The sequence below is a fragment of the Schistocerca gregaria genome, chromosome 1 (genome assembly GCF_023897955.1).
Source record: "Schistocerca gregaria isolate iqSchGreg1 chromosome 1, iqSchGreg1.2, whole genome shotgun sequence".
In the NCBI taxonomy this organism is placed as follows: Eukaryota; Metazoa; Arthropoda; class Insecta; order Orthoptera; family Acrididae; genus Schistocerca; species Schistocerca gregaria.
The window spans coordinates 407,867,470-407,880,602 of NC_064920.1; the positions used below are offsets into that span (position 1 = coordinate 407,867,470).

The following is a 13,133-nucleotide window of genomic DNA, read 5'->3' on the forward strand; positions in this document are numbered from 1 at the left end:
AGGTTACCATGAGAAAAAGATTGAATAATCAACGAAAGGATAATGTTCTACGAGACGGGGCGTGGAATGTCAGAAGCTTGAACGTGGTAGGGAAACTAGAAAATCTGAAAAGGGAAATGCAAGTGCTCAATCTAGATATAGTAGAAGTCAGTGAAGTGAAGTGGAAGGAAGACAAGGATTTCTGGTTAGATGAGTATCGGGTAATATCAACAGCAGCAGAAAATGGTATAACAGATGTAGGATTCGTTATGAATAGGAAGGTAGGGCAGAGGGTGTGTTACTGTGAACAGTTCAGTGACCAGGTTGTTCTAATCAGAATCGACAGCAGACCAACACCGACAACGATAGTTCAGGTATACATGCCGACGTCGCAAGCTGAAGATGAACAGATAGAGAAAGTGTATGAGGATATTGAAAGGGTAATGCAGTATGTAAAGGGGGACGAAAATCTAATAGTCATGGGCGACTGGAATGCAGTTGTAGGGGAAGGAGTAGAAGTAAAGGTTACAGGAGAATATGGGCTTGGGACAAGGAATGAAAGAGGAGAAAGACTAATTGAGTTCTGTAACAAGTTTCAGCTAGTAATAGCGAATACCCTGTTCAAGAATCACAAGAGGAGGAGGTATACTTGGAAAAGGGAAGATTTCAATTAGATTACATCATGGTCAGACAGAGATTCCGAAATCAGATACTGGATTGTAAGGCGTACCCAGGAGCAGATATAGACTCAGATCACAATATAGTAGTGATGAAGAGTAGGCTGAAGTTCAAGACATTAGTCAGGAAGAATCAATACGCTAAGAAGTGGGATACGGAAGTTCTAAGGAATGACGAGATACGTTTGAAGTTCTCTAACGCTATAGATACAGCAATAAGGAATAGCGCAGTAGGTAGCACAGGTGAAGAGGAATGGACATCTATAAAAAGGGTCATCACAGAAGTTGGGAAGGACAACATAGGTACAAAGAAGGTAGCTGCGAAGAAACCATGGGTAACAGAAGAAATACTTCAGTTGATTGATGAAAGGAGGAAGTACAAACATGTTCCGGGAAAATCAGGAATACAGAAATACAAGTCGCTGAGGAATGAAATAAATAGGAAGTGCAGGGAAGCTAAGACGAAATGGCTGCAGGAAAAATGTGAAGACATCGAAAAAGATATGATTGTCGGAAGGACAGATTCAGCATACAGGAAAGTCAAAACAACCTTTGGTGACATTAAAAGCAACGGGAATTCCACTGTTAAATGCAGAGGAGAGAGCAGATAGGAGGAAAGAATACATTGAAAGCTTCTATGAGGGTGAAGATTTGTCTGATGTGATAGAAGAAGAAACAGGAGTCGATTTAGAAGAGATAGGGGATCCAGTATTAGAATAGGAATTTAAAAGAGCTTTGGAGGACTTACGGTCAAATAAGGCAGAAGGGATAGATAACATTCCATCAGAATTTCTAAAATCATTAAGGGAAGTGGCAACAAAACGACTATTCACTTTGGTGTGTAGAATATATGAGTCTTGCGACATACCATCTGACTTTCGGAAAAGCATCATCCACACAATTCCGAAGACGGCAAGAGCTGACAAGTGCGAGAATTATCGCACAATCAGCTTAACAGCTCATTCATCGAAGCTGCTTACAAGAATAATATACAGAAGAATGGAAAAGAAAATTGAGAATGAGCTAGGTGACGATTAGTTTGGCTTTAGGAAAAGTAAAGGCACGAGAGAGGCAATTCTGACGTTACGGCTAATAATGGAAGCAAGGCTGAAGAAAAATCAAGACACGTTCATGGGATTTGTCGACCTGGAAAAAGCGTTCGATAGTATAAAATGGTGCAAGCTGTTCGAGATTCTGAAAAAAAGTAGGGGTAAGCTATAGGGAGAGACGGGTCATGTACAATATGTACAACAACCAAGATGGAATAATAAGAGTGGACGATCAAGAACGAAGTGCTCGTATTAAGAAGGGTGTAAGACAAGGCTGTAGCCTTTCGCCCCTACTCTTCAATCTGTACATCGAGGAAGCAATGATGGAAATAAAAGAAAGGTTCAGGAGTGGAATTAAAATACAAGGTGAAAGGATATCAATGATACGATTCGCTGATGACATTGCTATCCTAAGTGAAAGTGAAGAAGAATTAAATGATCTGCTGAACGGAATGAACAGTCTAATGAGTATACAGTATGGTCTGAGAGCAATTCGGAGAAAGACGAAGGTAATGAGAAGTAGTAGAAATGAGAACAGCGAGAAACTTAACATCAGGATTGATGGTCACGAAGCCAATAAAGTTAAGGAATTCTGTTACCTAGGCAGTAAAATAACCAATGATGGACGGAGCAAGGAGGACATCAAAAGCAGACTCGCTATGGCAAAAAAGACATTTCTTGCCAAGAGAAGTCTACTAATATCAAATACCGGCCTTAATTTGAGGAAGAAATTTCTGAGGATGTACGTGTGAAGTACAGCATTGTATGGTAGTGAAACATGGACTGTGGGAAAACCGGAACAGAAGACAATCGAAGCATTTGAGATGTGATGCTATAGACGAATGTTGAAAATTAGGTGGACTGATAAGGTAAGGAATGAGGAGGTTCTACGCAGAATCGGAGAGGAAAGGAATATGTGGAAAACACTGATAAGGAGAAGGGACAGGATGATAGGACATCTGCTAAGACATGAGGGAATGACTTCCATGGTACTAGAGGGAGCTGTAGAGGGCAAAAACTGTAGATGAAGACAGAGATTGGAATACGTCAAGCAAATAATTGAGGACGTAGGTTGCAAGTGCTACTCTGAGATGAAGAGGTTAGCACAGGGGAGGAATTCGTGGCGGGCCGCATTAAACCAGTCAGTAGACTGATGACCCCCCCCCCCCCCCCCCAAAAAAAGGAATCTACAAATTCGAACTAATTCCACATTTTGCTGTGTATCGTCAAGTCAACGTTTTGTTTGAAATTATCTTACGTCTTCCAATTCTGTAGCGCTGTTTGAAGTTGTACAACCATCCACTGCTTCTCTTGAAACCACTAATCTATGTAGCGCACAATTATATGTGGACAACGTAGTAGGTTCACTATCATGCACACCCTGTAAATTGAATCGAGCTTCCTCGAAAGGTGCAAACACCAGTTTTTGTAACAAGTGCGCCTTGTCCTCCCTTGAATGCCGGTAGTTTTTCTTATGCACTAAGCGGTCATATTACTGTAGACTTATTCGAAATCTGTTCGTAATTTTCTTTTTACTATGCTGCGGATGAACTTTCATATATGTAATCATGTTTAGTACCCGCCGCTTGGACAACATTTTCCTTTACTAAGTTCACTGGAGACGGAATTTGTAGCTCCCTGTCCGACATGATGATTAACTGCATAGCTCGACATTTATTTCAATATTATTTTTACTTGTTAAGCTCGTATCGTCATCAGCGTACTCCTCATGTGTATTGTCGACATAGTCGAGTGTATGCGACACCATAACTTCCACTGACTCATCTTGCAGAAACGCTGTTATTTCGTCTGACACTTCTTTCTAACTCTACGAAGTTCCTTGGCCTCCTTTCTGACGAAATGTCACTGTCGACAACTGTTGTTGTAGACATAACGCAATGTTTACGTTGTTTATCGATTCCATTGCACTGCTTTGTATCAACAGCACAAATACTGTAGCACTCTCGAGAGTTGATTTATTTATTTTTTTCAACTCGTATTTTGTTCTATATTGTTCGTTGCGTTTGTTCCGGGCGGATGTCCCATGATCCCATGACACCCCTTGAAGTTCATCGTTGATCCATTTACTAAGTTTTTTTTATTATTATTACAGAGGGCAGCCAACCCTCTGACCGAACACGCCGAGCGCACCAGCATTTAAGCTGCTCAACTACGCTCCGTAGCCTCATGCTGTGCTCACCACTGGATACATTCAGTCCCGCCCCCTGTTACCAACCACAGTATTGTGGTTGCATGATAGACCATATGTTAGGGCGTCGAATGCCGTGAACATCACTGGCCTTCAGCGACCTCACACTCAAAGGGTCCCTTGGCAGTAACGAGCCATCAGCTAAACTGTAAGAAACAGTAGACATCCGTAAACAACGCTTTAAAGCTCGTAGGTCGGTACAAAAGTCGGCTGGACAACGTGAACGGACTGTACCGCCGCTGAGTTCCTGATCCAGTTATTACTCGGTAAAAGGAGGTCCTGCGATGTTTTCGCGGGCCGCCGCCGAGGGGCATGAATCATCTCCCTCGCCGCACCCCACCCCTCCCCCTCCCCCGCCCCTTACGCCGCTCAGTAACTCAGGAAATTACGCGCCTCCGCCCCCGCCGCCGCCCCCGGGGAGTGCTGCTTCACTCCACAACTGCGTACCTCGCCGCCCCCAGGTCTCCTAATGCCGGTGCCGAGGGAGCCAGACCAGCCAGCCAGAGCTGCGGAAATGTGCTCTGCCGGCGCGCAACGCCCTACCGAATCACGCCGTGCGTCCGGAAATCACAACAGCTGCACCGGCCACGGGAACTGCAAAAGATACGTAAAATTCATTACTCAAAAAGTATATGTTTGCATTTTATTTATTTTGCCTACTGGCGACCGGTTACGGTACACAGTACCATCCCCAGGGCAGTATGGCACGCAGTCGCCACGCTTGCTTCTCAAGGCTGCGTGCCAGAGTACGGCCTGAAGGTGGTGTTGTGTATGGAATCCAGTAGCCACTAGGCAAAATAAATAAAATGTAACTTTGAATACAAACATAGATTTTTTCAGTACTGTATTCGTCGCTGTCCTGCAGGTAATAAGTCGGCAATATATAAAATTCATTACTTCTTTGTCTTTTTTTTATCAAAATGGTTCTAATGGCTCTGAGCACTATGGGACTCAACTGCTGTGGTCATTAGTCCCCTAGAACTTAGAACTACTTAAACCTAACTAACCTAAGGACATACCACGCATCCATGCCCGAGGCGGGATTCGAACCTGCGACCTTAGCAGTCGCACGGTTCCGGACTGCGCGCCTAGAACCGCGAGACCACCGCGGCCGGCTTTTTTAATCAGTCTTCTGACTGTTTTTATGCGGCCCGCCACGAATTCCTCTCCTTTGCCAACCGCTTTATATCAGAGTAACACTTGCAACCTACGTCCTCAATTATATGCTGGATGTATTCCAATCTCCGTCTTCCTCTACAATTTTTGCCCTCTAGAGCTCTCTCTGGTACCGCGAAGTTATTCAGTCCCTTCTTTTTATCAGTGTTTTACGTATGTTCCTTCCCTCGCCGATTCTGCGAAGAAGCTCCTCATTCCTTGCCTTATCAGTCCATCTAATTTGCAACATTCATTTGTAATACTTGGTCTCAAAGATTTCGATTCTCTTCTGGTCTGGGTTTCCCACAGTCCATACCATTCAATGATGTACTCCAAACGTACATTCTCAGAAATTTCGTCCTCAAAGTACCCTGTTCATTACATTCAACTGTCCGCCCCTGGTAGCTGAGTGGTCAGAGCGACAGAATGTCATACCTAAAGGCCCACGTTCGAGTCCCGGCTGGGTCGGAGATTTTCTCCGCTCGGGGTCTGGGTGCTGTGTTGTCCGTATCATCGTCATTGCATCCCCATCGACACGCAAGTGACCGAAGTGGCGTCAACTCGAAAGACTTGCACTAGGCGAACGGTCTACCCGACGGGAGGCCCTAGCCAGACGACACTTCAATTTCCATTACATTCAACTCATCCTGCAATACTTCTTCACTTTCACTGAGGATAGCAATGTCATTGCCGAATCTAATCATTGATATTCTTTCACCCTGAAGTTTAATTCCCCTCTTGAACCTTTGTTTCCGTCAGTACTCCTTCGATGTATAGATTGAGGAGTAAGGGCGAAAGACTACATCTCTGCCTTACACACTTTTTAATCAAAGCACTTCCAGTGCTATTGTTGTTCCTTAATTCTTGTACCCATTGTATTTCATCCGTCTTTCCTTTAGCTTGCGCCTATTTTCTCCGAATTTTGAACGTCTTGCAGCATTTTACATTGTCGAACGCTTTTTCCAGATAGAGAAATCCAATGAACGTCACTCCATTTTCTTCAGTGTTGTTTCCATTATCAACCTTATCATCACAACTGCCTCTCTGGTACCTTTACATTTTCTGAAGCCAAACTGAGCGTCATCTAACACGTCCTCATTTTATTTCCCATTCTTCTGTACGTAATTCTTCTTCTCAAGTTGGATTCGTGAGGTGTTAAGTTTATCGTGCGATAATTCTCGCACTTGTTGGCTCTTGTACACTTTGGAATTGTGTGCATAATTGTTTTCCGAAAGTCATGATATATCGCCAGACTCATACATTCTGTACACCAAGGTGAATAGTTGTTTTGTTGCCACTTCCCTCAACGATATTAGAAAATCCGATGGAATGTTTGTATCCATTCTGACTTACTTGATTTCACGCCTTCGAAAGCTCTTTTAAATTCAGATTCTAATACTGGACCCCCCATCTCTTGTCTATCGACTATTGTTTCTTCTTCTGTCACGTCATCAGACAAGTGTAACCTTAGTGATTATAAAATGAAAGTCATGTTTTTTTAATGATGACATGCGTCTTTGACGGAGAACTCCATATGAAAGTAGTAGAATTAGATCTGTTATTGTAGGGATAAAGCATAACAGTATGCAGTGCACTCTTGTTGTATTAACAGACAACTGAGGTAATAGTAATGAGCAGAAAATGCTATCATTTGTTTCCGCTATGATGCAGGGTAAATGACTAATGGCGACTACTACATTTAAACGTTTGTGAAGCATGATGAGAGAAAATGTTCTCTCGAAGACAGGACTGTCAACAAGATTCATGCTGTAATCATGTTCGACTGTATATAAGATCTTTTTTGGAAACGATAAGTATCACTGAAACGTAGATTATGCTTGTACGCTATACAGTATTAAAATACAGAATATGTAAACAGGCAGAATACGGCGCTGCGGTCGGCAACGTCTATATGAGACAAGTGACTAGCGCAGTTCTTAAACCGGTTACTGCTGCTACAATGGCAGGTTATCAAGATTTAAGTGAGTTTGAACGTGGTGTTGTAGTCGGCGCACGACGGATGGGACACACCATCCCCGATCCGAGGTACGACCATTTCACGAGCGTACCATGAATATCAGGAACCCGTTAAAACATCAAATCTCCGACACCGCTGCGGCCAGAAAAATATCCTGCAAGAATGGGACCAACGGCGAGTGAACAGACTCGTTCGGCGTGACGGAAGTGAAATCCTTCCGCAAACTGCTGCAGATTTCAATTCTGGGTCATCAACAAGTGTCAGCATGCGAACCATTCAACGAAATGTCATCGATATGGGCTTTCGGAGCCGAAGGCCCACTCATGTACCCCTGATCACTGAACGACATAACGATTTACGCCTCTCCTGAACCCATCTACACTGACATTAGGCTGTTGATGACTGGAAACATGTTGCCTGGTCAGGTGTGTCTCGTTTCAAATTGTATCGAGTGGATGGACGTTTACGGGTATGGAGAAAACCTGAGGAATACATGGACTCTGCATGTCAGCAGGGGACTGTTCAAGCTGGTGGAGGCTCTGTAATGGTGTGGGGAGTGTTTAGTTGGAGTGACAGGGGACCCCTGATAAGTCTAGATACGACTCTGACACGTGATACGTGTCGGAGCACCTCCATCTATTCATGGCCATTGGGGCAATTCCAGCAGGAAAATGCGACATCCACACGTCCAGAACTGCTACAGAGTGGCTCCAGCAACACTCTTCTGAGTATAAATACTCCCGCTGGCCACCGAACTCCTCAGACATGAACGTTATTGGGCATATCTAGGATTCCTTGCAATGTGCTGTTCAGAAGAGATCTCCGCTCCCTCGTACTCTTACGGATTTATGAATAGCTTTGCAGGATCATGGTGTCAATTTCCTGCAGCACTAATTCAGACATTATTCGAGTCAACGCAACGTCATGTTGCGACACTTCTGAGTGCTCGCTGAGGCGCTACACGATATTTGGCAGGTGTACCAGTTTTTTTTTTTTGTTTTTGTTTTTTTTACTTACTGTATCCCAGTTACTTCGTATAAATGCGAAATGTGGAAGTATGAGGAAGAAAGATGAGAGAGGGTTCACGCAGATGTAATGAGATTTACTGGAAACACAACTCCTAAGATAGGACGAAACTGGCTCCAGAACAAAACTGTAGAGGACATTGCTTGCTTCAGTAAACTGCAGGATACAACAGATTCGCATGTTTGGATGTAAGATACTAATAAATGTTATTAAAATTCTAGAACAACGAATGAAATGGAGCTCCAGAATACGACCGTGAATGGGATTAGACAATTCATAAATGATGAGGTAAAAATTAAGGGACACATCGGGCTCAGGGAAACCGAGGAGTGAAGACGCAAGTTTGGTGAATGGGGACATACCTAATAAAAGAGAACAAAGAAGGATATGAAAGTATATTTGGTGCAGACTACAAATGTTTTCGTGCAGTAATCTCCAAACGATAAAGAGGTATTTCGTTTGCTTAGCGCGAAAATAATGTAAGGTGACAGCAACCTCGGTTCCTTTCATCAAGGTTGTACAAGAGCACTAACTATGTAGTTCTTTACCCTCTGCTGCAGTCATAATGAGTTTGATCAGAACATAGCTTGCGTCTTTCAGTTTTCCCAATAATGCAATTTAAAAATTTATCGGTTTATGATAGCCCAGGTGTTCGCATAGTCTACATTATATGTGAACGTAAAAAGGACAGTATACTGTTATTGGTGACTTTAGGTTCTAAAGAGATTTCGAATTAACTACGCTTGATGATGTGACGCTTGGTTCTGCATTTGGCTCACACGAACACACTCGATAGCGAGGGACGGCCGCTGCTTGTCCTAATTCGCCTCATACTGTGGCGAGAGAGTTGAGGAGAGGGTTTCAGAGGGACAGAGATCTAATTTACTGAACAAAAAACCAAGTATTGCTTAAACCCCAGCTAAGTTCTTTGTCGAGAGGAATCGAAGTACATGTCTGTGGGATACAAACTGCCGCTTCCTTTGTCTTCATTAAACGATGTAAGGCAAAGACGTCAAATTTCGTCCCCTAGTCTGTTTGTGGGCTCTGAATACTATATCTTTAAATCAATTATTCCCAAAAAATTTATGTAACACCACCAACTAAGTCTACACATGGTATTTAACCAAAATATATCAGAAATTATTTGTTATTTTCACAGAAAAAACTTCAGAAGCAATGTACTTTTACCAAACTTGAAAAAGTGGTCCTATTTTCGTCCCCTACTAATAAGTCTTGTAAAAGATGTATTATCAATTTAAAAACAAGGTGATCATAGTAAAGAAATGTTACTCTTGTGGTTGGCAGGAGAGCCAACACCTTGGTATTAAAGGAGGCCGAAATGCACGCGTTTAATTCACGCAGGCTAGCGTGAGGTCTGGAACATGACAAGGGAATTAGAATTGAGAAAAACGGGCGTAGCTGGTGGAATACTTAACTTTAATCCATTAATGATGAACGTCGCTCGTGATAGTACATGACTCACAATATCAATGGTAACTGAATATGGCGCCTTGCTAGGACGTAGCAAATAACGTAGCTGAAGGCTATGCTAACTATCGTCTCGGCAAATGAGAGCGTATTTTGTCAGTGAACCATCGCTAGCAAAGTCGGCAGTACAACTGGGGCGAGTGCTAGGAAGTCTCTCTAGACTTGCCGTATGGCGGCGCTCGGTCTGCAATCACTGATAGTGGCGACACACTGGTCCGACGTATACTACCGGACCGCGGCCGATTTAAATGCTACCACCTAGCAAGTGTGGTGTCTGGCGGTGACACCACAGTCACAGTATTTATTTATATTAGATACAGTTTACAAACGTTCATTTTTAGTACAAAAATATTGATTAGCAACTGTACGATTAATTTTTACCCTTCCAAACAAGAGTCGAAAATAAATGTTTTTTGTTCTTTGATCCTGAGCACATTTCGTGTTGCCACACGGAACGTTGAGGGCAACGTACCCATTTTTCCCCATGATTGTCTTGAGAAAAACGTTTTAGGCCAATAGGCCACTCAGTATCATCTTCATTATGCTCGATTCCACTTGAATCTTGGTGTGGAACATTACATTCGTCATCAGAGTCACTGGATATTTCCAGTTTTGTTTTCTTTTTTAACGATTTCTTTACCTATCCGAGCAATATCTTCGGAATTCGTTTTTTCACATTACGGTTGGTTTCCTCCTGAGGTGGTTGTAGTTTCATCTTGTAAGGTGAGCCTGTGTTAAGAGAAGCACTGCCTCGCCGCTTAGGTGGAGATGAGTGGATAACAGGGACCCCTACCATATCTCTTGGGCTAACTGCTGTTAATTGTGGCATCTGTGTGATTTTTTGCATGTGGGTCAGGAGCTGAGGAGGCGTCAGCAATCGCCGAAAAGTCTTCTGGGCCAAGCACACTCGGGTTGTAAGGCAGAGTCCCAGTGTTCTTAAAACAATTCACGGCAGTCTTTAGAACCGCTGCCTTTCCATAGGCTTCATGGAATAGCTGTGCAATCTGCAGGTTACCAACAATCCTGCCGGGATGGTTAGACAGCCAATTTTCCATTGTCTGCGCATAAAACATTTTAAAAGGAAATATGAACGACACTTCGAGAGGCTGCAGTTTTGTAGTGGATTCAGGAGGCAACCAGACTATCGCAACACCATTATCACAAGCAATGTTAATAACATTCACATTGCGAGAATGCCAATAGTATCCGTCCAATATGAACACCATAGAATCTTCCTTTGATGGCTTTACAATTGAAATGAAATTTCTAAACCATTTTCCAGAAAGATCACTTGTGACCCACGCAGTCTCATTCGCTGCTCCTATTGACCCAGGTGGGGCTCCATCCATGAGTTCGTTCTTTATCAGCTTTCTGAAAAAATTAATAAAAGGAGACACATATATACTTGATGCCAACAAGTACAATATAACCGTCACTAGTGCACCTGTCTCTGCAGACGACAGTTTGTGCAGAGACTTCTGCCCGCCGCGTAGCAACACTCTTTCTTAGTTTGTGTTGTACCATTGTGATGCCAGTTTTATCTGCGTTAGATACTTTAAGTGGATTTAATTGTATTTTCTCCACCTCGGGCTCCAAAATAGAGAGAACGAGCTTAACACTTTTCTCGTTGAAACCTTGTACCCTAGCTAGTGACAAGGATTGCGGCTTTCGTGTAGAAAGAGTCGGATGTCTCGGAAGACACAGATGCATGAACTTCCGTTCAGCTGTTTTTCATCCTGCTGAAAATGGGTGAGCAACATTATTGCATATAGCAAGCTGAAAGGCCATTCACCTAAGATCATTCAGAGTAAGATCATAGAAATCTTTCTGCATGTTCTTACAAAAGACGCTAACTCAGCATATAACTCAGGTGAAAAAACTGATTTTCTTCCAATAGCTTTTTCAATTAAGTCTTCAGCACTTTTGCATTCTCCTTTCTTTCAAAAAATCATTGAGAGTTGCCCTAGGCACATTAAATGTCTTACTCGCAGTTTTATATCCCATTTCCTTGTTTCTCACCGCAGTTATTGCCCATTAAATCGCCTCTCTCTGCCACTTCTTTCTTGGCGGCATCTGAAACAAAATGAAAAAGTATGTTCTAAATTTCTTCCCCTGGACGAATGTAGGGACATATGGAAGAGACGACAAACGAACATCATACTTGCCAATATGGAGGCTTTCTACATTACGTGAGGTAACCAACACGGCAAAACGCTCAGATCATTCACTTTATAACTTACCCTAAACGGATATTTCAAATACAACTAAATAAACACATTATAATAATTCGAAAAGAGCATTTAAAAAAGTATTTCGACCCCTGACCTTTTGAGAAATTAGAATCCGTTTTCTCAAACGGCCACGCAGAGGACTGGACGCATGAAACTCTCACAACTACATGGTGGCCATGAGCACAACTAACAGAACAATGAACCTTAGGCACGGAGACGAAATTTGGCGCCTTTACCTTATAAAAAAAAAAAACAAGTGCTACGTCGCGTCCACATCGTGTCACTTGGAATTGGAGACAGATTTCTGGAAGGAAATAATCTGTTGATCTACTTGAGAGAAAGTCTTGACCGGATCAAGTTGTTAAAATACCCGTATTACAAGAGGTGAGACATGTAATAAGTACAGAAATGACCATACAGCAAACAGTGCTGGTTAGTCACCGTTCCATCTACGTAAAGTGAAACTCTCAGTACTAACTGAGCCCACAGCTAGGACACGGCACGCAGAAGGCCCTAGCTAAACGACTAGGATTCCATCAGCTGCGCTGCAACGGCTGCAGATAACTCTGCTTAGCACTGCCTGGCTACTCTCTTCGGCTGCCTCTGCTGACACAACAAATAACTTCATAATCTGACTGAATAGACCTCTCGGTGCGTCCTGCTTCCGAGTTTTATTTAGTTTTCCCCATCGCTCCCACCAGTCTCTGACGTAACGTGTTGTCGAAGGGCCCTCGCCGTTTCATACTCTGGCGCCTCTGGTCAGTATTACGTTTAGGAGTCTCAGACATTTTACGTACCCTGTCTCCAAGGTACAAACTGCAGTTGTGCCTAGGTGAGTAGCATCTCTTGTCTCTTTAAGTTTCCCTTGGTTATGTTTTGAACTCAAGAGACTTGGCCGTTTCCCATTGTTGTTGTACACCAGTTTTTGTCTCTATCATAGGTAAATGACTGAGGACCTACCTAATACAATAGTTACCAACTAGCTCATGACCATATATTTAAAATAGTTAATCCAAACAGTAATACACTGTGACCACTAAAAGTGGAGCACCATGAATACAGCATGCTGCAATAATCAAATCTGCATCAAATTTATTACATTTTTGGATATTTTTTATTTTATCATCTGTTTACTTATGTGTCACCCTATATAAGGCTTGCCTTTTACCGGTTATGGCAAATAGTGCAAACTACTACATAAAGACCATATTACAATTATACAATACAATCTCTGTTGTTACGAAAGTTGGAGTGTAATACAGGGTGTCCCAAAAAGAATGACCCGATTTTAAATAGAATTATTTATTAGGAAGAAAGCCTCGACACTAAGAAATTGTGTAC

General features: G+C 42.6%; 1 protein-coding gene across 1 annotated transcript in view; it reads left to right on the top strand.

The window, feature by feature from the left end:
• Window positions 1–4,198: 4,198 nt before the first annotated feature.
• Window positions 4,199–13,133, top strand: part of LOC126351251 (BEN domain-containing protein 4-like) — a 92,277-nt gene continuing 83,342 nt past the window's right edge. Inside the window, exon 1 of the mRNA XM_050002591.1 lies at window positions 4,199–4,375. Coding sequence (XP_049858548.1) covers window positions 4,199–4,375 — 177 coding nt within the window. The remainder of the gene's footprint in view (window positions 4,376–13,133) is intronic.